This window comes from Mixophyes fleayi, chromosome 3 (assembly GCF_038048845.1).
Source record: "Mixophyes fleayi isolate aMixFle1 chromosome 3, aMixFle1.hap1, whole genome shotgun sequence".
NCBI lineage: Eukaryota > Metazoa > Chordata > Amphibia > Anura > Limnodynastidae > Mixophyes > Mixophyes fleayi.
This window is the reverse complement of record NC_134404.1, coordinates 258,725,934-258,751,440: the sequence shown is the minus strand read 5'-3', so window position 1 is coordinate 258,751,440 and position 25,507 is coordinate 258,725,934. Positions and strand designations below refer to the sequence as shown.

Below are 25,507 nucleotides of genomic sequence, written 5' to 3'. Positions count from 1 at the left end.
CAGTCCAGTGGTGCTGTGTCCTGTGCTCTGTGCTTCTAAGGGCATAGTTATTTCCCCAATATTCCCCTGTGTTTAAAAAAATAAAAAAAAGTTTTTTTAAAAAATACCAAAAACTACTTTAATATTTTTTAATTACCACAAAATTTGCACAACCAATCCTGCAGTATAAGCCCATTGGTACTGCAATATTACCAAGTTCACACATTCAGCAGTAAAAGTCCAGTGGTACTGCAATATTACAAAGTTTACACATTCTGCAGTATCAGTCCAGTGGTGCTGTGTCCTGTGCTCTGTCCTGCTGAGTTCCGTAGTGCTGCTGGGTCCTGTGCCGTGTCCTGTTCAGTCCAGTGGTGCTGTGTCCTGTGCTCTGTGCTTCTAAGGGCATAGTTATTTCCCCATTATTCCCAAGTTTTTAAAAAATAAAAAAAAAGTAAAAAAAAATAAAAAATTTAAAAAAAAAATAAATATATAATAATTATAACCAAATTTGCAAAACCAATCCAGCATTATAAGTCCATTGGTACTGCAATATTACCAAGTTCACACATTCTGCAGTATCAGTCCAGTGGTGCTGTGTCCTGTGCTCTGTCCTGCTGAGTTCCGTAGTGCTGCTGGGTCCTGTGCCGTGTCCTGTTCAGTCCAGTGGTGCTGTGTCCTGTGCTCTGTGCTTCTAAGGGCATAGTTATTTCCCCACTATTCCCAAGTTTTTTAAAAATAAAAAAAAAGTAAAAAAAAATAAAAAATTTTAAAAAAAAAAAATATATAATAATTATAACCAAATTTGCAAAACCAATCCAGCAGTATAAGTCCATTGGTACTGCAATATTACCAAGTTCACACATTCTGCAGTATCTTGTGCTACATATAATGGAGACCAAAAATTTGGAGGATAAAGTAGGGAAAGATCAAGACCCACTTCCTCCTAATGCTGAAGCTGCTGCCACTAGTCATGACATAGACGATGAAATGCCATCAACGTCGTCTTCCAAGCCCGATGCCCAATCTCGTAGTACCGGGCATGTAAAATCCAAAAAGCCCAAGTTAAGAAAAAGTAGCAAAAAGAGAAACTTTAAATCATCTGAGGAGAAACGTAAAGTTGCCAATATGCCATTTACGACACGGAGTGGCAAGGAACGGCTTAGGCCCTGGCCCGTGTTCATGACTAGTGGTTCAGCTTCACCCACGGATCTTAGCCCTCCTCCTCCTCCCCCCCCCTACAAAAAATTGAAGAGAGTTATGCTGTCAGCAACAAAACAGCAAACAACTCTGCCTTCTAAAGAGAAATTATCACAAATCCCCAAGGCGAGTCCAAGGGTGTTGGTGGTTGTCAAGCCTGACCTTCCCATCACTGTACGGGAAGAGGTGGCTCGGGAGGAGGCTATTGATGATGTAGCTGGCGCTGTGGAGGAACTTGATGATGAGGATGGTGATGTGGTTATTGTAAATGAGGCACCAGGGGGGGAAACAGCTGATGTCCATGGGATGAAAAAGCCCATCGTCATGCCTGGTCAGAAGACCAAAAAATGCACCTCTTCGGTCTGGAGTTATTTTTATCCAAATCCAGACAACCAATGTATGGCCATATGTAGCTTATGTAAAGCTCAAATAAGCAGGGGTAAGGATCTTGCCCACCTAGGAACATCCTCCCTTATACGTCACCTGAATAACCTTCATAGTTCAGTGGTTAGTTCAGGAACTGGGGCTAGGACCCTCATCGGTACAGGGACACCTAAATCCCGTGGTCCAGTTGGATACACACCAGCAACACCCTCCTCGTCAACTTCCTCCACAATCTCCATCAGATTCAGTCCTGCAGCCCAAGTCAGCAGCCAGACTGAGTCCTCCTCAATACGGGATTCATCCGAGGAATCCTGCAGCGGTACGCCTACTACTGCCACTGCTGCTGTTGCTGCTGTTAGTCGGTCATCTTCCCAGAGGGGAAGTCGTAAGACCGCTAAGTCTTTCACAAAACAATTGACCGTCCAACAGTCGTTTGCCATGACCACCAAATACGATAGTAGTCACCCTATTGCAAAGCGTATAACTGCGGCTGTAACTGCAATGTTGGTGTTAGACGTGCGCCCGGTGTCCGCCATCAGTGGAGTGGGATTTAGAGGGTTGATGGAGGTATTGTGTCCCCGGTACCAAATCCCCTCGAGATTCCACTTCACTAGGCAGGCGATACCAAAAATGTACAGAGAAGTACGATCAAGTGTCCTCAGTGCTCTTAAAAATGCGGTTGTACCCACTGTCCACTTAACCATGGACATGTGGACAAGTGGTTCTGGGCAAACGAAGGACTATATGACTGTGACAGCCCACTGGGTAGATGCATCCCCTTCCGCAGCAACAGCAACAGCTGCATCAGTAGCAGCATCTACAAAATGGCTGCTCATGCAAAGGCAGGCAACATTGTGCATTACAGGCTTTAATAAGAGGCACAACGCTGACAACATATTAGAGAAAATGAGGGAAATTATCTCCCAGTGGCTTACCCCACTTAGACTCTCATGGGGATTTGTGGTGTCAGACAATGCCAGTAACATTGTGCGGGCATTAAATATGGGCAATTTCCAGCACGTCCCATGTTTTGCCCACACCATTAATTTGGTGGTGCAGCATTACCTCAAGAGTGACAGGGGTGTGCAGGAGATGCTTGCGGTGGCGCGCAAAATTGCTGGACACTTTCGGCATTCAGCCAGTGCCTACCGCAGACTAGAGGCACATCAAAAAAGCATGAACCTGCCCTGCCATCACCTCAAACAAGAGGTTGTGACGCGCTGGAACTCCACCCTCTATATGCTGCAGAGGATGGAGGAGCAGCAAAAGGCCATTCAGGCCTACACAGCCACCTACGACATAGGCAAAGGAGTGGGGATGCGCCTCAGTCAAGCGCAGTGGAGACTGATTTCCGTGTTGTGCAAGGTTCTGCAGCCATTTGAACTTGCCACACGAGAAGTCAGTTCCGACACTGCCAGCTTGAGTCAGGTCATTCCCCTGATCAGGCTGTTGCAGAAGCAGCTGGAGAAAGTGAGGGAGGAGCTGGTAAGCCATTGCGATTACACCAAGCATGTAGCTCTTGTGGATGTAGCCCTTCGTACGCTTTGCCAGGATCCGAGGGTGGTCACTCTTTTAAAGTCAGAGGAATACATTCTGGCCACCGTGCTCGATCCTCGGTTTAAAGCGTATGTTGTGTCTCTGTTTCCGGCGGACACAAGTCTACAGCGGTGCAAAGACCTGCTGGTCAGGAGATTGTCCTCTGAAGAGGACCGTGACATGCCAACAGCTCCACCCTCATTTTCTTCCACATCTATGGCTGCGAGGAAAAAGCTCAGTTTTCCCAAAAGAGGCACTGGCGGGGATGCTGATAACATCTGGTCCGGACTGAAGGACCTGCCAACCATTGCAGACATGTCTACTCTCGCTGCATTGGATGCTGTCACAATAGAAAAAATTGTGGATGATTACTTTGCTGACACCATCCAAGTAGACATGTCAGACAGTCCATATTGTTACTGGCAGGAAAAAAAGGCAGTTTGGAAGCCCCTGTACAAACTGGCTCTATTTTACCTGAGTTGTCCCCCCTCCAGTGTGTACTCGGAAAGAGTTTTTAGTGCAGCGGGGAACCTGGTCAGTGAGCGGCAAAGGAGGTTGCTTCCTCACAACGTTGAAAAAATGATGTTTATAAAAATGAATAATCAATTCCTCAATGAAGTACAGCACTGCCCTCCAGATAGTACAGAGGGACCTGTGGTTGTGGAGTCCAGCGGGGACGAATTGATAATGTGTGATGAGGAGGAAGTACACACTGTAGGGGGAGAGGAATCAGAGGTTGAGGATGAGGACGACATCTTGCCTCAGTAGAGCCTGTTTAGTCTGTACAGGGAGAGATGAATAGCTTTTTTGGTGTGGGGGCCCAAACAAACCAATCATTTCAGCCAAAGTTGTTTGGTAGGCCCTGTCGCTGAAATGATTGGTTTGTTAAAGTGTGCATGTCCTATTTCAACAACATAAGGGTGGGTGTGAGGGCCCAAGGACAATTCCATCTTGGAACTTTTTTTTTTGCATTATATGACCAAGCAACAGTCGTTTGCCATGTTCAAAAAGTAAAACCAAATGTAAAAAAATTCAAGAAATTAAACCAAAAGTAAAATGCCGTGTCATAATTTAAAACAAGAGGTATTGACGTGCTCTAAAACTACTGTATTGTTGTTTATATTTTATAAACACTACACTTGAAAGCTTGAGTCTTTCAATAGAAAAGTAACTGTCCATTGCACGAATATTTGCAACAGGGACAATTTTAGGGTTAAGAAAGTCAACTAATAATAACACTTCGACGCTGTGTGTCTTTATAAACACTACACTTGGAAGTTGGAGGAGGTATTGTGGCCCCGGCACCAAATTTACTACCGGGGCCACTCCACTGTGCAGTCCATATTTAGGTGTATCAGATATTAAACAACGGTGACAGTTGATGCCCAATTTTTTAATTATATTGTGGCCTCGGTACCAAATTGTGTACCGGGGCCACCCCACTATGCAGTCCAGATACTTGTTTGGTGGAATTCAGACACGTGGAGGGTTTTTTAATTATATTGTGGCCTCGGTACCAAATTGTGTACCGGGGCCACCACACTACGCAGTCAAGATAGATAGATGCGTATTGCGTATCATAGATAAAGTACATTCAGTGGTGTGGGGCAAATTGAAAAATATTCAAAATGCACTGACATTATCAAAAACAAGAGGTTGTCACACGCTAAAACTCCAACATGTATATGATGGAGAGGATGGAGGAGCAGCCGTATGTGTAGTGTAATGCAGATCTGTTGAAGGTTTTTTATATATTTTATTGTGGTGCCCAGTGCCCACTCCTCTACGCAGTCCAGGTACAATTATTGGTGCGAATCATAAAAGTTCAGGGTTTTTAAGATATTGTGGTGACCCACTCCTCTACGCAGTCCAGGTACAATTATTGGTGCGAATCATAAAAGTTCAGGGTTTTTAATATATTGTGGTGACCCACTCCTCTACGCAGTCCAGGTACAATTATTGGTGCGAATCATAAAAGTTCAGGGTTTTTAAGATATTGTGGTGACCCACTCCTCTACGCAGTCCAGGTACAATTATTGGTGCGAATCATAAAAGTTCAGGGTTTTTAAGATATTGTGGTGACCCACTCCTCTACGCAGTCCAGGTACAATTATTGGTGCGAATCATAAAAGTTCAGGGTTTTTAAGATATTGTGGTGACCCACTCCTCTACGCAGTCCAGGTACAATTATTGGTGCGAATCATAAAAGTTCAGGGTTTTTAAGATATTGTGGTGACCCACTCCTCTACGCAGTCCAGGTACAATTATTGGTGCGAATCATAAAAGTTCAGGGTTTTTAAGATATTGTGGTGACCCACTCCTCTACGCAGTCCAGGTACAATTATTGGTGCGAATCATACAAGTTCAGGGTTTTTAATATATTGTGGTGACCCACTCCTCTACGCAGTCCAGGTACATTTATTGGTGCGATTCATAAAAGTTCAGTGTTTTTAATATATATTGTGGTGACCCACTCCTCTACGCAGTCCAGGTACATTTATTGGTGCGAATCATACAAGTTGATGGTTTTCTTATTATATATATTGTGGTGACCCACTCCTCTACGCAGTCCAGGTACATTTATTGGTGCGAATCATAAAAGTTCAGGGTTTTTAAGATATTGTGGTGACCCACTCCTCTACGCAGTCCAGGTACAATTATTGGTGCGAATCATAAAAGTTCAGGGTTTTTAATATATTGTGGTGACCCACTCCTCTACGCAGTCCAGGTACAATTATTGGTGCGAATCATAAAAGTTCAGGGTTTTTAAGATATTGTGGTGACCCACTCCTCTACGCAGTCCAGGTACAATTATTGGTGCGAATCATAAAAGTTCAGGGTTTTTAATATATATTGTGGTGACCCACTCCTCTACGCAGTCCAGGTACAATTATTGGTGCGAATCATAAAAGTTCAGGGTTTATAATATATTGTGGTGACCCACTCCTCTACGCAGTCCAGAAAGATACCTTGTTGCAACGTTTTGGACTAATAACTATATTGTGAGGTGTTCAGAATACACTGTAAATTAGTGGAAATGCTTGTTATTGAATGTTATTGAGGTTAATAATAGCCTAGGAGTGAAAATAAGCCCAAAAACTTGATTTTTAAACTTTTTATGTTTTTTTCAAAAAAAATCCGAATCCAATACCTTAAATCAGAACCGAGACCTTTCGTCAAGTGTTTTGCGAGACAAATCCGAACCTCAAAAATAACGAAAATCCGGATCCAAAACACAAAACACGAGACCTCAAAAGTCACCGGTGCACATCCCTAATATCAATATAACATTAACCCTAGGTTCACCACCATTATTCCTTACACTATCCTAGCTTTACATATGTATCCTTGATAAAAAAATCAGTATTTATAATATTGATTTAACTATCACAGATATCAGACAATAGCTACACAGTTATATGTATATAAATAGTTAAATCCACATTGCAAATACACCATATAGCTTTATGAATATATATATTAATGATACTTATCAAGTCCTTGTATCCTGGATCCGATTCTTTATCTGCAGCGTAGGGAATGTTCATGTAGCATAGAATCCTTTCTTGTAGCTTAGTGTAGGTTTTCTGTAGTATAATGTATATAAATTTTCTGTAGTATAGAGTAATGTATCTTTTCTGTAGTGTAATCCTATAGAATAGTATAGTGAAATATTTATATATATATATATATATATATCTTTTCTGTAGTGTAGTGTGTCCCTATTAGTGTAGTGTGCCTATTAACCCTTTCCTGTAGTGTAGTGTAGTGCTCGTTGTCCAGGGGCAGGCAGGCAGCAAGAGAGAGGGGTAGTCCCGGGGCTGGCCTTTTATAGTTCAGACCCAGAAACTCCCAGCCTCCCTAGCAGCAGTGTGTGTGTGTGTTCAACAGTAAAAAGCAAGTGACCCTCCCAGTGTCCCAACACCCTCCTATGTCTCTGTTTGGTCAGTTTCAGATAACAGCTGTGATACCTGAGTTGTGTGTGGGGTTTTACAAACACATGCAAAATAGCTAATGTTGCCATGTGGCTGGGAGGAGGTGAGATACTTTGTACAATGCATGAAATGGCTTGAGAATCATATCATAGGAGACGATTCTTCAACAAGGGCTTTTGCACTGGGGTTAGAAATGTACTTATGGACATGCCCCTAAAGTCAATTTCAGACAAAACGCTACCCCTTCTATTAATTTAAAGTGAGATTGAAGCCACTCATTTAGACACCTAGCACATGAAACTCTATGGGGGGAATTTAATTGACCGCAGGTTTTTTTTTAACACAGAGTTAATTGATTTTAACGTGGTTTTTAGTCATTTTGGAGCAGGTTAACTTTACACGATATCGATTTCCAATGAAATTTTGAAAGCACTTTTTTTTTTGTTCAAACAGTCCTATCTCGGACAAGTAGGAGATCTATTAAAAGTATATGGTGGGCGGGAGGCAGTCGCTTTAAAAGCTATTCATTTGTTATTTAACGCGGCGCGGTAAACTGGCCAATCTGCAATTTTATCTCGCACCTCTTTGGGGTGTGCTAAAAATTGAAAAAGTGTTTAAAATATAAAAAAAAATGTAATAAAGGTAAAGTTCGGAAGTATATTTCAAAAAACCATGTTAAATAAAATATTAAAGTTTGCTTATTACCCCTTTGAAAAATAGCTTAATGGTACAGTCCTTTATTTTAAATGGAACAGACACTTGTATTTATTTTCTAATCACTCGTGTTGACAGTAGTGAAGGAAAGCATTTTGGAGAAAGAGCTGTTGGCTGAGAGATTTTTTTGGCAAACAATATTATCCTGCATTTTACTTGAAGTGATTTCTGCTGGATTATCGAGTATTTCCAAGGACACGTATCGTATTGTTTGTCATGTAATTAGCTAAAATTACATATAAATTAGTCACTTCAACCAAAGTAATATCCTAGTAAACTAGTGCTTCTAACAGGCCCATTCTTCCCCTGCACAAACAGGCCTGACTAAATTTTTTGGTGTAAAAAATAGTTAATAGTTTAGTTTAGTTTAAATATTCTTTAATAGTTTAGTGTCTCTTTTTCAATGGAGCCATTCCTGGACACAGTGTGGATGTACATGTATGCTACATCTATGGAGGAAACTGATTTGTATGCAATGCAAGGCGATGAAAATGTGGGCATGGCTGGAGAGAATGTTGATGCATGTGGTGTGAATGTGAGTATGGAAGAGGGCGAGACTGTGGGAGAGAATGGTGGACAGGCAATGGCAGTATTGTCAATTGAGGCAACTAGGACTAGAATCCCCAGGCCTCGTCTGTACCGCAACAGGTGCTTGTTTGAAGGATTGCCCAAGGAAGAGGTGAGAGAACTTTATAGCCTATCCTCTTCAGCAATTTACAATCTGTATGAGATTGTAAAAGAGGATCTGGAACCTCATGCCACTACTAACAGAGCAGTCCCTGGACTTGCCAAACTGCTTAGTGCTTTGCATTTTTTAGCTTTAGGAACATTTCAGCCCACCTTGGCACTTATTGCCATGTTTTCCCACCCTACCTTTTCCCAGATCCTGTTCCAGGTCCTAAAAGCCCTCAAAAAGCACATTGCACATTTTATTAAATTCCTGCAGTGCGTCAATGAGTGGCGTGAGCTCAAAGCAAATTTTTATGCTTTGGCTTAAATGTCCAATGTGCTGGGTGCAATTGAATGCACCCACATTGCACTTACACCACCCCGCTGAATGGAAGAAAGTTTTCGTAATTGAAAACACTTCCATTCCATAAATGTTCAGATAGTTTGTGATGCCAACGAATCACCAATGTTGTTGGTTTTCCAGGTTCATCACATGCCTCATTCATCTTGCAGCAGTTGTCCTTGTTCAGAAATTTTGAAGAAAGAGCGTTTCAACATGGCTGGCTGCTTGGTAAGTACAATTTACATTTTTTTTTCAAATGTACTAACTAGTTATAAAAAGAAAGAAGAATAAATAGAGCTAAAAAAGGTTTAGATTATGACAGTGCTAATGTTAATGTAATGTCTCTTTTTTTTTTAGTAGGAGATGCACGATATAGAAGCCGGCCCTGGTTGTTGACTCCATTAAGTAACCCTGTATCTGGCGCAGAAAAAAGGTACCAAGCAGCACACATTCGTACCAGGGGAGTTATTGAAAGAACCTTTGGTGCCTTTAAGAGCCGGTTTTGCTGTTTAGACAGGTCCAGCGGTGTGCTTTTATATTCACCCTCTAAAGTTTGGGATATAATTATTGGTTGCGCCATTCTGCACAATATTTGTATCGCAAATGGAGGTTGATATTGATCCAGAGATTTCTTTGAATTTATACCTTCTTATTGAGGTAGTACAGGTGGTGGAGGTCGGTACTCAGGTAAGGCAACGTGTAATAGCTGATTTTTTTTCATGTAAGTAATTATTTTTTTCTCAAACAAATGTATTATTTATTTGTTTTCTAAAGTATCAAGTAATAAAAATATGTTATTGTCATCCTAAATGCAGGAATGATGGGAAACTGTATAGATCTGACCAAGGAGGATATTTCTGTTAATTGCATGATAATGGGTAAGAAAAGAATAATCAATGGTGAATATTTTTTTTTTTTTTTTTTTTTAAATTACAGAATGTAAATTTGTTCTTTGAAAGTTGTCTCACATATATGTAAGGGAATGATGTGAACTGGATTTGTCAAATGATATCAGCAGATGTTTATTGATAAAGCATATTAGTAAGCTATGATCTGCCAGGAGAAGGTGTAATAAAATGTTTTATTAGTACATTATCCATAAATTTAAAAAAATAAAAAAAGTCAATTATATTATTTCCTGCAACTAACTGAATGGTACCTATCCAAATTCTTCATGTAAACTGACCTTGTAAATCAAAAGGAGTCATCAAGAATGTGTTGTTTGAAAAAATTCTGATACTTTAATTATTAATAAAGGAAAATAAATTAAAAAAGTGTAATGGGTTATTAGTATATGTTCAACAAGAATGTAATTGGGTTATAAAACTACATCTACATTTTTTTGAAAAGAAGTGTTGACAAAACAAAATAACTACAATTTTCATGAAATCATTTCAGCACAAAAGAAGAGTTATCTGAAAAAAAAGGGTAATGTTCTAAACTCTACTATCTTTTGAAAAGTGTGGTAAATAATATTAAAAAAAAAACAAAACATCACTGAGTTACAACTCTTAACAGATTCGATATGAAAATATAAATCAACTCACTGCAGGTTAAAGTTTTAAAATTATTATAGGTTCTGCAATAGTCAGTTGTGAGTTGTTAAGTGATTATTTTAATAGTTAAAATTAGCCTAAAAATGATAATTCATTACACAGTAACTATAACTCTTAATAGATTATAGCAGAAAATTCCATCAATTAACCCAAAATTTTTTTTACGAGTAAGTACAATTCCAATTACAATAGAGGGAGTTATGCAAGGCTCTGAATTGTCAACACAGTAATCTAAATTGGTGGCTGAAGCTGGGTACACACTACAGGGTTTTCGTCCAATAATCAGCTCACCCAGCCGACATACAACCGCTTGTTCGAAAATCGAGTCAGTGTGTGTAGTGACATGATGGTCGAAAGTCTGTTCAAATGAAAGATTGTTGCCTCATTTGGTTGATTGTACTGTTCAATATTTTTGTTTCAATCTCCTTTCCATTGTGTAGTGTGACCGATCCACGATAATCCTCGACCTGGGGCTCCGTTGGGGGCGTGTGTATGAAAATTTCTGATGCCTGTACCTGTCCCACGTGGTGCGTTATCTGCACATCACTGACTTGAGTTTTGTATACATATGTATTGCACTTGTCTGGTTGCACACCATTACACTTGTGCAAAGCACGTGTGTTATGTAACCCTTCGCATCTATATTGAGAACCTATTCATATTTGCCCTTAATGAACTTATACCTTTATAAACTATTAAACTTATAGAGGCATATTCAATTCCGATCCCGATCCGCGGGATCGCGCCGGAACGTGCCGCGAACCTAATCCGCGGTACCGCAATAACGTGGATTTTCATTCGCATCCCATAGGGCTGCGTACGAAAATCCGCGTTATTGCGGTACCGTATTACCAGCAGTAGTGCGCGCATTACCGCGGATCGGGATCGGAATTGAATATGCCCCATAAAGTCATATTAACCTTTATTAACTAATATTTGTAACATACCCAGACTAAGCCACACAGTGTTAATGTACCAGTTTTATTGCAGGAAAAAGTACAAACATTTTTATTGTACCAGTTTTATTGTAGGAAAAAGTACAAACATTTTTATTGTAGAATATTGCAAGTGAAAAAAATTCACCACCATAACAATGGTTGACAGATGCTGCATTGGGACAAATACAAACACCACCTACTTTCGCCAACTGTTGGCCTTTTGTTTCAATTTATTTGGTGAAATTATTAAGAAATAGATTTGTAATAAATGTGAAAGTGCGGTTGCCAGTGTCAAACTGGAACATTTTTGTCAAGAAGGTGTTATTGACATTGGCTACCGTCAATACTCTTTAACCTGACCATTTTTTTTCCATTTCAAGGCAAAACTCCATAGATAATGTTGCACGGTGTTGAACAGGCTAGTTTAGTTTTATGTTTAGGTATATGTAAATCATTTCATAACTTACTCCAGTTATTGTGCAAGTAATGAAAGGTTGCTTTTGTTACAGCAGATTACAATTAAATAAGCATCAACCTTTTTTTTTTTACATTTAACTTAACAGCTATAGGTATATGAATTAATGATAGCTATTACAGCAAAACTGAATTTGGTTAAGGAGCAAAGACTTACCTGCTGAACATTGTCCTCTATTATGTGATTATGGACAGTCTCCAACAACTGTTTGTTTAGAATACTGGGATTGAAAACTACATGGCTATAATGAAGATGTCTCCCACCACTACTGTAAGCAGACTCTTCTGCATGAGACAAAACTTATTTTCTGAAGTTATACTGAATGTTTGTGTTATGGTGTGTATATATATATATAATCAAAAAATATTTTTTTCTTAAAGTTTTTATTTACAATCATCTATGTCGGTGTCCTTACTTTTTTTAATTCAATTGTTTATCATGTATACGTATTCTTGGATGATATCTGTAAAGAAAAATAAAAATTTTTTTTAGTTACTTTAATTGCACAGATTTGCATTTCTTTGTCTCAATACTTATCATATTTATTTCGAACAATTGAGGTCACTGTTGTAATTCAGGTGTTTCACCTGTAATATTTTGATAGTATAGAATCACATGTAAAGATGGAAAAAATATTATGTTAAAGCAGCACTGATTTCACAATTAAATAGTAATCATTACAATATGGAGGAGTCAGACGGTAGTTGTTATAAGTCTTTGTTGGTCAGTAAGCTTTTGTGGTTGACATAATTCCAAAGAACTTTTTTTTTTACAAAAAACTTGCTTAAATCTATATTTGTTATCTAAAACAAATATAATGTCCAAAAATTATTAAAAATAAAAAAAAAATCACTGTGTACATTGTTGTTTCACACATCTTTTTCATTAAAATTTCATTTTTAAGTGCTGAGCATTGAAAACATTATATAAAAAATGGTAAAACATTTTTCGTTATGTCAAACATTTTTTTAAATTAAAAATTAATATTGAGTTATGAAAGGACAAAATAATATAACATAGATAACATATATATATATATATATATATATATATATATATATATATCTTCATTTAACCTAAAAGAAAACTTGCAAGATCATTAGTATTTTCTTCACGAACAGCCTTCTTTCTTTTGACACCGGGTTGACGGCTTCCTCTTCTGCCTCTTCTTCCAGCAATCTTCTTCTTGCTTCTTCAGGTCTTCTTAATTCCATTACGGGGGTGTTAAGTTCCAGTGATATCCTCTGCTGTGGTGTTGGGGGAAGCAGTCCAGAAAGGTTCCATTCGGGAAAGAGAGTGAAACATTCCCTCGGGCCTCGTCGGCCCCTCAGCTCTTCCAAAATTGATTGCAGATGCATTGACATGACTTGCAAATTGACTGTTTATTGCTGTTGCTGAACATTCATCTGTGCCATAGATTGATTCATCCGATAATGGAATACTGTATTCCGCTCCACTGACAGTGCCATTTGTGCTTGAATGGTGTTATTCAACTGCAGAGATGCTGCAATATCCTCTTGGACTGAGACCATTCGCTCCAATAAGAAATTTGTAGCATTATGGCCGCTTCGTACCTCTTCCACAACAGACGTAAAACAGTCTACCGAATCACCAATTCTATGGACTCTGTCTTCCATATTTCGCCGAGATGTTTCCTGCCCTCCTTCCATCTGTCTAGCAAAGTTTGTGATTGAACCAAACTGAGTGCTTTCTTCTGGTAGACTGTGCACCACTGGTAGACCATGCACCACTAGGGTGGTGCACCCTAGTATATAATCTTAAAATATAATATTTTTCTATACAATATATATATCAAACCAATTAAGTTAAAATGCACTGTACATGGACCAATTTGTCATGGTCACTAGGAGTCTTGAACCAGAATTTACCAGATGTAGCTTTATTCACCAGAGGCGCGGAGTCTAACACAGTGCCTGGTCTTCTCCAGGAACTCCCGCAAGGAAGTATGGATTTTTGTGGCTTCCACTGTGCAGGTAGCAGCCCTCTGGAAAGTATGGTAAATAGTTGGATACAGCTATACACAATGAGAGCAAGGACCTCCTTGAGCTGGATAGGAGGAGGAATGCCAGAAGATTAGATAGTCTCTGAGTAGTAGGAATAGTAATGACACAGCGAGAATGATGACCAGTAGTAACTGGGAATGAGAGGTTCCGAAGTGCCTAGAGTGCAGATAAACTGTAACAGACGGATACTTCACAACTGAAGGAAAGATTATACGAGCAGCCAATAATACAAAGTAGCAGGGAAGTCAGCGACTAGCAGATATTACCACAGATACAAAGTAGAAACTTAGTCCCGGTAATAGATAACATACAAGGTAGCGTGGAGCGGACTGCGGCTGACAGGTATTACCACTGGCGTGGAGTAGAGACTTGTCCAGGTACAGGCAAGATACGAGGTGGCGCGGAGCGGTCTGTGGCAGACAGGTATTACCACTGGCATGGAGTAGAGACTGTCCAAGTGCAGGTAAGATACGAGGTAGCGTGGGGTGGTCTGCGGCTGACAGGTATTACCACTAGCGTGAAGTAGAGACTTTTCCAGGTGCAGGTAAGATACAAGGTAGCGTGGAGTGGTCTGCGGCTGACAGGTATTACCACTGCCGTGGAGTAGAGACTTGTCCAGGAGCAGGTAAGATACGAGGTAGAGTGGAGCGGTCTGCGGCTAACAGGTATTACCACTGGCGTGGAGTAAAGACTTGTCCAGGAGCAGGTAAGATACGAGGTAGCATGGAGCGGTCTGCGGCTGACAGGTATTACCACTGGCATGGAGTAGAGACTTGTCCAGGTGCAGGTAAGATACGAGGTAGCGTCCACAGCAAACAGGAACCACGAACAGGAACAGAGAACTCCTTAGTACCTCAGAGGAATGAGGACCAAGAACAGGCAAAGGTAGTAGGGCAGCAGGTGTCTTAAATACTGAGAAGTAATTAATCATCCAATGAGGAGAGGAACAAGGTTTTAACAGTCTGTAGGTCTGCACATGCGCAGACCCCTGGTCAAGATGGTGGACGGCCGTGGCGCAAGAAAGGCGACGACAAGGCGGAGAGAGACCTAGGTCTTGCGCCAGAGGAACTAACAGTCCGGTGAGTGACACAATTGTACTTCAGATAAAGTAGCGAGGTGATGAAAGAGGAATGTTCCTAACATTTTATAGTTACTAAACAGGGATAGTCTGCACTTGCAAGATAACGCATTCATGTTATAATACTTTTATACATTCAAAACAGGAACTTTTAATTGTATTATAAAACAATATTATTTATATTTGTATGACCAAGCTACTGCAAAAGTGTATACAGGTTCAGTTCTTACATGATCCTATTTTAGTTGCTTTACATTTCTGAAAGGCCTATATGAACACAGGTTTGTCGACAATGTTTTTCACAAAAAAAGAAAAAATATATAATATGTTGTACTACACTGGTATGGTTTTTGAACAGTGCAGAGTATCCCTATAAAAACACAAAAAAACAAACAAACACTATATAAATATAAACATTACAATGAAGGACATCAAGAACTTGCTTTGACACGTCTTCCTTAGTCACTCTTCTCTTCTTGTCAGCTGATAATTTTTGAAAAAAAATGGAACATATTATTAAAATTATTTAACATAGGCCAAGAACTTAATACTAATACATCTGTATTCTGTTTAACTGGATCACAGTGACTCAATTGAAAAGACTTTAGCTATTAATTGGAAGATAAACTTGGGTCGAGAACACCTAATTTACCATTGGTGTTTGTCTGCTAGGAGATAAATGCAGATATTATTTATTAATCTATTTTATGTGCTTATAAAATAACAATTGGCTCTCTAGGAGGCATGTAATAAACTAAAAATGTAGTAATGGTAGACAAACATTGGTTTCTATCTACATTAAAACTAAAGATGCTCAGGCTCGGTTCCTCGGAAACCGAACACACCCGAACTTAGAGGATCCGAGTATCGAGCCAAGTCGGCTCGGTACTTTCACGCATTTTTCAGATTCCAAAACAAGGCAAAACATTGTCAGATCTCGCGAGTTTTGGAATTTGTAAATACCGCCCTTCGCAGCGATCTAGCGCCATTTGAGAGAGGGATACAGAACGTGTAGCATAGAGTGTAGAGCAGTTGGGCAGGCATAGTTAGAGAATTGAAAGAGGAGGGTGGTAGCCGTGTTAAAGAAAGTAATCAGTGACATTCAGGAGAGCTGCAGTATTAAATCTAATTGCAGAAAAATACAAATACTATTGCTGCTGTCAGGGTTGGTGTAATTCTACAATTCAATTCTACTGTGTTATATAGGTAACACAAAAAGGAGAGCTGCGTTGGTAATTCTCATTGCATAAAAATAAAATAACTAGTGCTGTCAGAGTTAGTGTAATTCTACAGTAAAATTCTACAGTGCTATATAGGTAACACAAAAAGGAGAGCTGCGTTGCTAATAGTCATTGCTGAAATACAAATATACTAGTCCTTGCAGGCTTTTCTTGTGAATTTGCACCAAAAAGTGTAGGGTGTTATATACACCCAAAGACAAGAGCTCCATTGCTAATTGTCATTGCTGAAATACAAATATATTAGTCCTTGCAGACTTTTATTCTGAATTTGCACCAAAAAGTGTAGGGTGTTTCATACACCCAAAGACAAGAGCTCCATTGCTAATTGTCATTGCTGAAATACAAATATACTAGTCCTTGCATACTTTTATTCTGAATTTGCACCAAAAAGTGTATGGTGTTTCATACACCCAAAGACAAGAGCTCCATTGCTAATTGTCATTGCTGAAATACAAATAGTAGTCATTGCAGGCTTTTCTTCTGAATTTGCACCAAAAAGTGTATATTGCTAAATACACCCAAAGACAAGAGGTCCACTGCTAATTTATATATGAACAATAATCAAATTCTGTTAAATATAACTTTATTTATTGATTCATTAAAACTTTCTAGTAGCGAAATATTAAAAGGTGCATATGTTAGAATCTCACAAAGGATAGAAATAAACTGATAAAATAGCAATAACTATTGTCTAACCGCGTTACTGCTCTAGATTGCTACATAGCATAATAACAATTTTCATGGACATATGCCATATTGTCTGATGCTATTGTTTATTCGAATAATTTCCTCCTAATTATTAATGTGGTAGCCTCCAGTCACTCCACTTTCAATGAACTAGATGGTAATATTGAGCTTCTCTTACTGCATGCAGTGGAAACAGCGCTGACTATACACTAAAAATATGTGTTATCGTGACCATTCTGATAGTGTACCCTTTTCAGCATTTCTGCTGATGTATGCCTGAACAGCCCAAGTGTAGCCGGTGATACACCAATTAAGGTTGCCACTTTGGAATTGGAACAGTATGAGGGGGATATTTGTGTAGCCGACGAGGGCGGTAATGAGGATGTTGAGGCTGTGGATGATAACAACAACATCTTGCCACAGTAGAGTTAATTAACAGCACTGTTACCTTAGGTGCCTTAAGGCCATTGTTACCTTGTTTTGTGGGGGATCAAACAAACCTTGCACTTCAGCCACAAGGAGTGGCACTTTTGTGGCTGAAGTGCTTGGTTTGTTAAAGTGTACATGTCCTTTTTAAAGAGTCAACATAAGGGTGGGTGGGAGGACCCAAGAACAATTTCATCTTGCACCACTTTTCTTTTCTGCTACTGCTGTGTGCCAATGTGTCCTAGATGTGCCAGGAACTGCCGTGTGTTTAAGTCATTGCTCTGTCGCTTTGCATCCAGCCAGGTCGCTGCAGTATTTGTCCAAAAGTGAATAAAAATAATAATGTGACCTGTGAGGTAGTCAAAATTGACTGCAAATGACTGTAAATTAGTGTTAGTGAGGTTAATAATAACGTAAGATCAAAAAAAGAACAAAAATATGTGATTTTAGCATATTTTAGCAATTTTTCTAAAAAAATACAAATCCAAAACCAAAACACACGAGGGTGGTTTTGCCAAAACCAAAATCAAAACACGAAGCTAATCCAGATCCAAAACCACTTCACAGGGGTCAGTGAGCATTTCTAATTAAAATCATAATTTACTATATTGTGGATGAAATTATTATAAATATATACCTATATATATCTATTTATATATATATATATATATATATATATATATATATATATATATATATATTACCTGTTTTGGCGAATATACCATGCCTTGTTTCTCTCGGTTCACTCATTTTAGCAGGAACAGAAGACTTTGGGACGCCTATCTTGTTCTGTAATTCAACCAATTTTGAAATAAGCTTAGCAATTTTTTTGGGACTGTCTTATCCTTAGCAAAATGTAGTTCAATTTTTTTTTACCAGCGTTTGAAGACGTTCCAACTACTTCCACTGCGGGTTGATGTGCCGTTTGTAATGCCACATCTAATACAAATATTTTTTTAAAAATCAAAACAAAAACAACATTAAACCTTTTTTAATTAGACTTATTTCAATTTTATTACAATATAGATATAGCTAAATATCACTACAAAAAATACATTTAATACCTCCCCCAAATTTTTAGTTTGATATCTAGATTAACATCAATATTATTTTCTATAAATTTGTATAACTTGAAACTATCAGTATACATAAATAAAATGTATACATTTATGCCTACCAACAATCAAACTATTCAATAAATAAATGTTGATGCTGATGAGTTATATATATTTATTTACACATAGGGCACCCAATACATATATATTATATATATGTATATTGATAATCATGTATGTATTTTGTGAGCAAATATATATTAATTTTACACATAATATTATTTCACATTTTCATATATCTGTTAAAAAAAATAGAAATGTTCTTATGTCCCGGAGTCTGTGGCCCTATTGTTGTGTTAATTAGCAGATTACCTTGTTTAATGACTGTTGTTGGAACTATGTCAAAGGTGTTTATACCTATTCTTTTGTTGATTAGAAGATTGTTTGAGAAGAACAGTTGTTTTCCACCAAAAAAACAATGCGCAAATACATATTAGGCTATCTATTGCGAGGAGTGTCAGGGACATTGCTTACTTTCATTGCATATTTATTTGTTGAAAAAAAAATTTCACTTCTAAAAACACTGTTTCAATATATATGGGAATACATTTTTTGGATTAGCTTTACAGCTAATAACAGTTAAATATATTTTTTGAATGTTAGTTTTTAAAATTACCTCCAAATTTGGCTCTTCTCTTTTCAGGTACTGCTTCCCTTGCAATAATAAAAAAACATTTAAAACACTTGTTAAATAAAAGATACCTTGTGGCACAAAAGTGGAGGGTTCCAGGGTGTCCACTGTACCTTCCACTCCTTCCACAAGATCAGAACTGAGATGTTGACGCATTTTCTCCTCCCACGGTTTGAAGCAGTGGCTTACCACCACCGTTGCTCCTGGCATGTCTTGATACTGTTGCCATCTTTGGTTTGGTGGTGCGCTTACAGTCCCGAAAGCGTTTCTGACACACTTCGACAGTTCAGGGGCGAACTCCGACAGATGTCACTTCTGATGCTATCTGGCTCCAAATCTTGGATTTAAGTTTGTGGGAGGATTTTTGAGCATTTGCACCCTTGAGTGTTTCATAGTGCTGCAGTACCCGATCGACAAGAACATCATTCTCCTCCTTTGTGAACCGCCTGGACCTTGATGCTGCTATCCTTTCATCATCATCTTCCTTACTCTCATCTTTCTGATGTGCCTGCTGACTGCTTGAAGATGGTTGAATGCTGCTCACTACTCCACTACTAACACTTGATGCCTCTTGGGTGTCCTTTGGAAAGAGAGAATCCCTACGCTCCCTAGACATGGCTGATCTTTAAAATTTTAATGTTATACAAAAAATTAATTATCTAAAAAATAAACTACCTAAATATACTTATTATTTTATTAAATGTGTTATTTTAATATAAAAACCTATCCTATACTACAATGCTAAAATGATTCTGCACTAGGGAAAGAAATATATTATTACTTTGGCCTATCTGCAATAGAAAAACCTATCCTATACCACAAAGCTAAAAAATGATTTTGCACTAGGTTAAGGAAAATACAATAAAAACAACAAATACACTGATTGTGTGGGTATGTATGTATGTATGTATGTATGTATGTATGTATGTATGTAATGTGTATGTACTAATGTTTTTTTTTTTTAAATTAAACAGTTTTAAAAAACAATTTACACAGACTTCAGCACAAAAATACACCTAAAAATTAAAAATGGAGATGTTGGGTATAGCTTTATATCATCATCATCAACATTTATTTATATAGCACCAGCAAATTCCGTAGCGCTGTACAATTGGTATGTATGTGGGGTGTTATGTGTTTGTAAAAGTGGGTATGTATGTATGTACTAATGTGTATGATCTAGTGTTTTGTATTAAAATTTTGTTTTAAACAAAAATGCAGTATGTATTTATTAAAATAGTATTGTGTAGTGTAATCCTGATATGCCAATTCAATGCGATGCAGAAAACTCACAAAGCCAGATGCTATGCAGTCACCAAACCAGCCAACAGCTATCAGCAATGACAGTTTGCTGGTGGAAGCGTTATTTTTATATTCAAGATGGCCACGTTAAACCCTCCTCTCCCCTGCCATAAAAAACTTTCTTTGACCAATCGTGCGCACGGTCGGCTTTACAAGATTTCAAATTGAATTGCACGATTTTTACATGGCGTTACCTAAAAACGGTCGCGCTGGATTTTTTTATTTTCTTTTACGTGGCTCAATAAAATAAACATGCGGTCAATCAAATTACCCCCTATGTCCCCTACAAATTAGAAAGATAGAGAGTTGAGTAGGAAGGTGTACTAGGATTTCTTCCAGAACAAAGAAGCCTTGCCTCGGAACCTCATAGCAGAAATTCTGTACTAGGCAAGATTGTGATTTATCATTGCACCATGGATGCAAAGATGATGAAAAACTTTTTTTGTTTTAGTTTGTACTATGCCTTACAATTTAATTCTGAGACACCTTTCCTGCTTCTATTGTATCTATTTATTAACTATCATAACATCTCCGGCTATAAAGCCTGCTGTTTAGCTTTAGTCAGAGTTTTACTATGTCTTTAAATCTGAAAGTTAATAGCCTTTAAAATAATTGTTTAGCAAAGGTTCTGTAATAAGTGGTGCAAAATATTGCATCCACAGGTTTGATAGCAGGTAATCCAGCTCAATCATCCCAACCAGAAAGGGAGAAATCCATCGGTTAAGAAAGAAATAGAGCCAGAGTTCGCCCATAGTGTAATATTGCCAGGTATCGTATAATATAAAAATCTCTAATATAAACTGCATACAATTGTCAAATTAAAGAGGGCTTATCTGTATAAATATAATCCACACTTATCCCTACTTAGTCTGCTTGATATTACTTTAACTCAAATCCATAGTGGAAAGGAAAATAGATCTGAGGAAAAACAATAACAAACCACAACAAGTGGCCACACGTGTGGAATAGTCTAAAAAATGTTTATTACACCAATGGTTAAAAACCCTTACAATAGAATGAAGGTAATATTGCTTATCTGGTCCATAAATGGATGCTGAAGATAGTCTCCCTGTGAAACACCACGCTGGGTCCGGACCGGAAGTGATGTCACCTGAAGTTCGACAAGTATACACTCTATACAATGAATGGCTTCAGACTGAAGAGGGATATGTGAGGATTTTATACCATTAAGCCTTGTTTAATTTACCTATTGTACGCAGTTTATATTTGAGATTTTCATATTATATGGTACCTGGCAATATTGCACTATGAGTGCTCTCTGGCTCTATTTGTAACGTTAAAATATGTATATTCAGATTAAAATGTTTAGGTTATTTTATTGATTGCTTATTATACCATGTCCTTTTTAAACTTCTAAATATGGATATCATTGTTATCTTAATCATCTTTTTCATTTTAATATTTTTCAAGGACTACAATAATTGTTTTTATTGTATTTAGCATATTACACCTAACTATGAAGTCAATATTTTTTTAATTTTGGCGACTTAATTGACTATGCCTTTAGAGTTTGCAACCAACAGTAGTTGTTTTTTTGTCTCTTTGTAATGCTCGCTGAAATTTGTTTCTAAAATTCAACGCTTATATTTCTGATTAATGCTATCAGATTGAATCTATATTTGAATTACTATCATTAATTTGCACACTTATGATTTAATATGTTTTGTACAAAACATTAATTTCAAGCTGTGGTATCTAAGTACATCCCCTCATTTAGACATTTCCTTTAGTTATTTAATTTATTTTAGACTACATAGCTATGCTGAGTATTTAAACTTCAGCCTCTCAATTCATTAAATATACATATTTTAATTCTTATTATATGTTACTATATTAGTTAGAGGGATTTAAATTCAGGACACTGGAGATCCAATTTACTTTTCGTTTGATGAAGCTACAATTATACAAGTGGAGACATGTTTCAGAATATTCAAGAAACTCTGCGACAATTGATTGCAATGTGCTATATTGTTGCTGGCCAGCACTTTTAAATGGCAGACTGCTACATTTCCCCTCCCAATATTTATTTATAAAACTGATATGTTCACTCAGAACAATTGTTCAAACCTAACTTAACATTTTGGGGTATATTTACTAAACTGCGGGTTTGAAAAAGTGGAGATGTTGCCTATAACAACCAATCAGATTCTAGTTCTCATTTATTTAATCAGATTCTAGCTGTCATTTTGTAGAATCTGATTAGTTGCTATAGACAACTTATCCACTTTTTCAAACTCCCAGTTTAGTAAATATATATTCCTTGGAGATTTCATCTGATCCAATGGGACTGTTTATGTTATAAAACCTGTGGACATACAATGACTCAGTGGATTAACCATTTTATTATCTAAATCATTTTTGGACTAATCAACAACAAAAGTGGAACTGTTATATTATTTATTGTTCAATTAATACACTTTACATTTTCTGCAACTAAGAAGTTGGACATTTTGCTATTTATAAGGACTGTTATGGACTGTTTATTATCTAGAGATTCTGTATATGACATTTTGTAAGGTTGAGATTGTATCATATTTCTGCCAAAAAATCATTATGTACCATTGACATTCACTTATTATTAGTTATTCTTGACTTTTACAATTTTGCCTTTTATTACTTGATTGATATTATTTATATATTAAAAATTGTTTTATTGTTAATAGATTGGCTTAAATTTTTTTTAACAATGTTTTAATTTTCTTTCTCAGATAGAGGTCAATGCTGGTGGAATACCTTTTTTTTGTTCTATATTTTTTTTAAAGCTTTACAGTGCCTCAAACCACCACCTGTGAATCTGAAAGCACTGTGTTTTATTACAAATATACACACATTTTATGCTGGTTTGACTATACTTCTGTGTTATAAAAATTATAAGTTAAAAGTTTTATATTTTTATTCTAGATTTACTATTACCTAAACATAGTGGTTAATGAATGATAATTCATTCAGCATATGAAGTTGTAGCTGTTCTCTCATTGACTTTAGTATAAAGGGTTGGAAATATATGCCATATTTATAGAGTATTGGAACATGCACTTCACTGTAATTTAAAAGTCAAACTGCTGTGGAGTGTAAATAAGCTTATTTACTTAATTAGATATAAAACACTGACATGTTATGAACAGGTGTACAATGAGGGGATTGTGATAAAAAAATTGCATACAATGGCATGAAGATAAAGTTGGCCCTGCTGACATGAGCTTAAAATCGAAAAGTTGTGAGGAACACTTGAGCAAATACAAACATTACATGTCCTTCACAACTCGTTAGTCATCACTCTTTCCATGTTACTCGTCCCTCATAACTTATCACTCCTTACTTGTTCCTTGTCATTTGGCCGTGTAACTTATAGCTTATATAACAGGGAACCCCCTGAGGAAGTCCAAATACAAGAAAGAAACACGTAGGATTTTATATTTCATGGACATTTGACCCATAACACTGAACTATTGTACTCTCAATTCTACTGGATGTGTTTCACTGCAACCTGTTTCCAAAATTTAAAGGGACCTAAACCAACTGAGGAGGTACCATACTCTGGGGCTCTATCTTTGTTTATTGTATGTGCATAGTATTTTATTATGAATTTTGATTAAATACATTTATATATACTACACTATACTGTTATTCCTGTCCCTGCTTCCTTGCAGTTTATTCGAATTTGAGATCATCCCAAAAGTAAGGACACAGAACCACAGCAATATACTTCACCAGATAAGCCCGACATATACTACTTTCTGGAAAGCAGTCCATATTCTCATTGGAAAAATTGAGCATATTTACTTTAAAATACTACACTATTATCTATTCCTGCGCTCTTTATTCTTTCCAATGTCACAAGGAATTAAGATCATCCAAAGGGTATGAGCACAGAGGAACATAAGAGTATTTTTTCAGATAAGCCTGATCTTTATTACCAATTTAGTATGCTTTCACTTCATATTAGCACCTTTCAATTTATCTATATACTACACCAGTAGGACCCTGGTCTCATTTATGTTTCATTCCAACAATTTGCTTGAGCTTTTTATTTGTGAAGATTTGTGTCATAGTATTTTTACCTTAGAATACTTTGGGAACATCTGTTTTGCATAGGTTATAGTTTTAAAATATATTATATTGTGTGAACTATACTCTATGTTGAATTTGTTTTATTTTTGCTTATGCAGATTGGATGCTTTATTGATAGCAGTTGCTGGGGTGAAACTGTTGCGATCCTGTTTTTGCAATCCCTTCAACCAATATGTCACATTAGGATTTACAGCTATATTTTTTCAATTTGATTATGGAACTATTTCTGAGAGTTTTTTATTGGATTTTTACATTATTTCAATTCTCTTTTATAAGGTAAGCATTTTTAATGTCTTTTCATTGGAAGAATTTTAGCTAAGCACGACTTTTTATTCTGTTTGTTTGTAGTTTTATTATTATACTTTTTTTTAACTTTTTGGTTTACTTGTTATAAATCAATTAAAGTGATGGGCTATAGTTGTACTTTTCACCATACAATTAGTAATTAAAGTATGCAACAAGTGATGAGTGAGTGTCACTATTAGTAATTTAAAATACCTGAATTTGGTGGACAAAACAAATGGTATCCAGTATTGGTGATTTCCACTAAGTGATATTTTTCCATACATTATGATAGAGGTCATACCCCTAGAGATCCTGTCATTAACTTTATATCACTCACTGATTGCTGCATATTAAAGTCCAAAGGTTCCTTTTAATATAAAATGTATTTTTAGACTACTTAGCTATAATATGAGTATTTAAACTTCAGCCTCTTAATTAATTAAAAAATATATACATATTGTCATTGTCACTCTGTGTATTACTCTCATTGCAAATCTGTTTCAGTCTGTGTAAATGTGAGTCTCTGTCAATCTACATCAATGTGGATCTGTGGGTTAAGGAACTGAATTTTCCTCAGAATTATGCGAGCAGTAGAGGGTGAATTATGCAGTATGTTTTTCCTATACATTGTGTGCAGTCTTAACTGCCCCCCCCCCCCACCCCAGTGTTTTCTTCTATTTAATTTTTTTAACATTGTGTGAGATACGGGGTAGAGATCACCGACTTGTCTCATGTCGCAATTCTCCACACACTTCCAGCTTACACACAATGTTACATTTTAAAACTGTTCAAATGCAGTGTCATAGTTAGTGCTGATATTATAAACGGTTTGGTACTAAATACTGACTACAGAAACCCCAACACCAATTTGTCCTACATGACAACAGCGATGGAGTGCTT

General features: G+C 37.2%; 1 protein-coding gene across 1 annotated transcript in view; it reads left to right on the top strand.

The window, feature by feature from the left end:
- The window catches only part of PCNX2 (pecanex 2), a 433,517-nt gene that overhangs the window by 216,088 nt on the left and 191,922 nt on the right, over positions 1-25,507 (top strand). Inside the window, exon 21 of the mRNA XM_075203493.1 lies at positions 24,421-24,598. Coding sequence (XP_075059594.1) covers positions 24,421-24,598 — 178 coding nt within the window. The remainder of the gene's footprint in view (positions 1-24,420; positions 24,599-25,507) is intronic.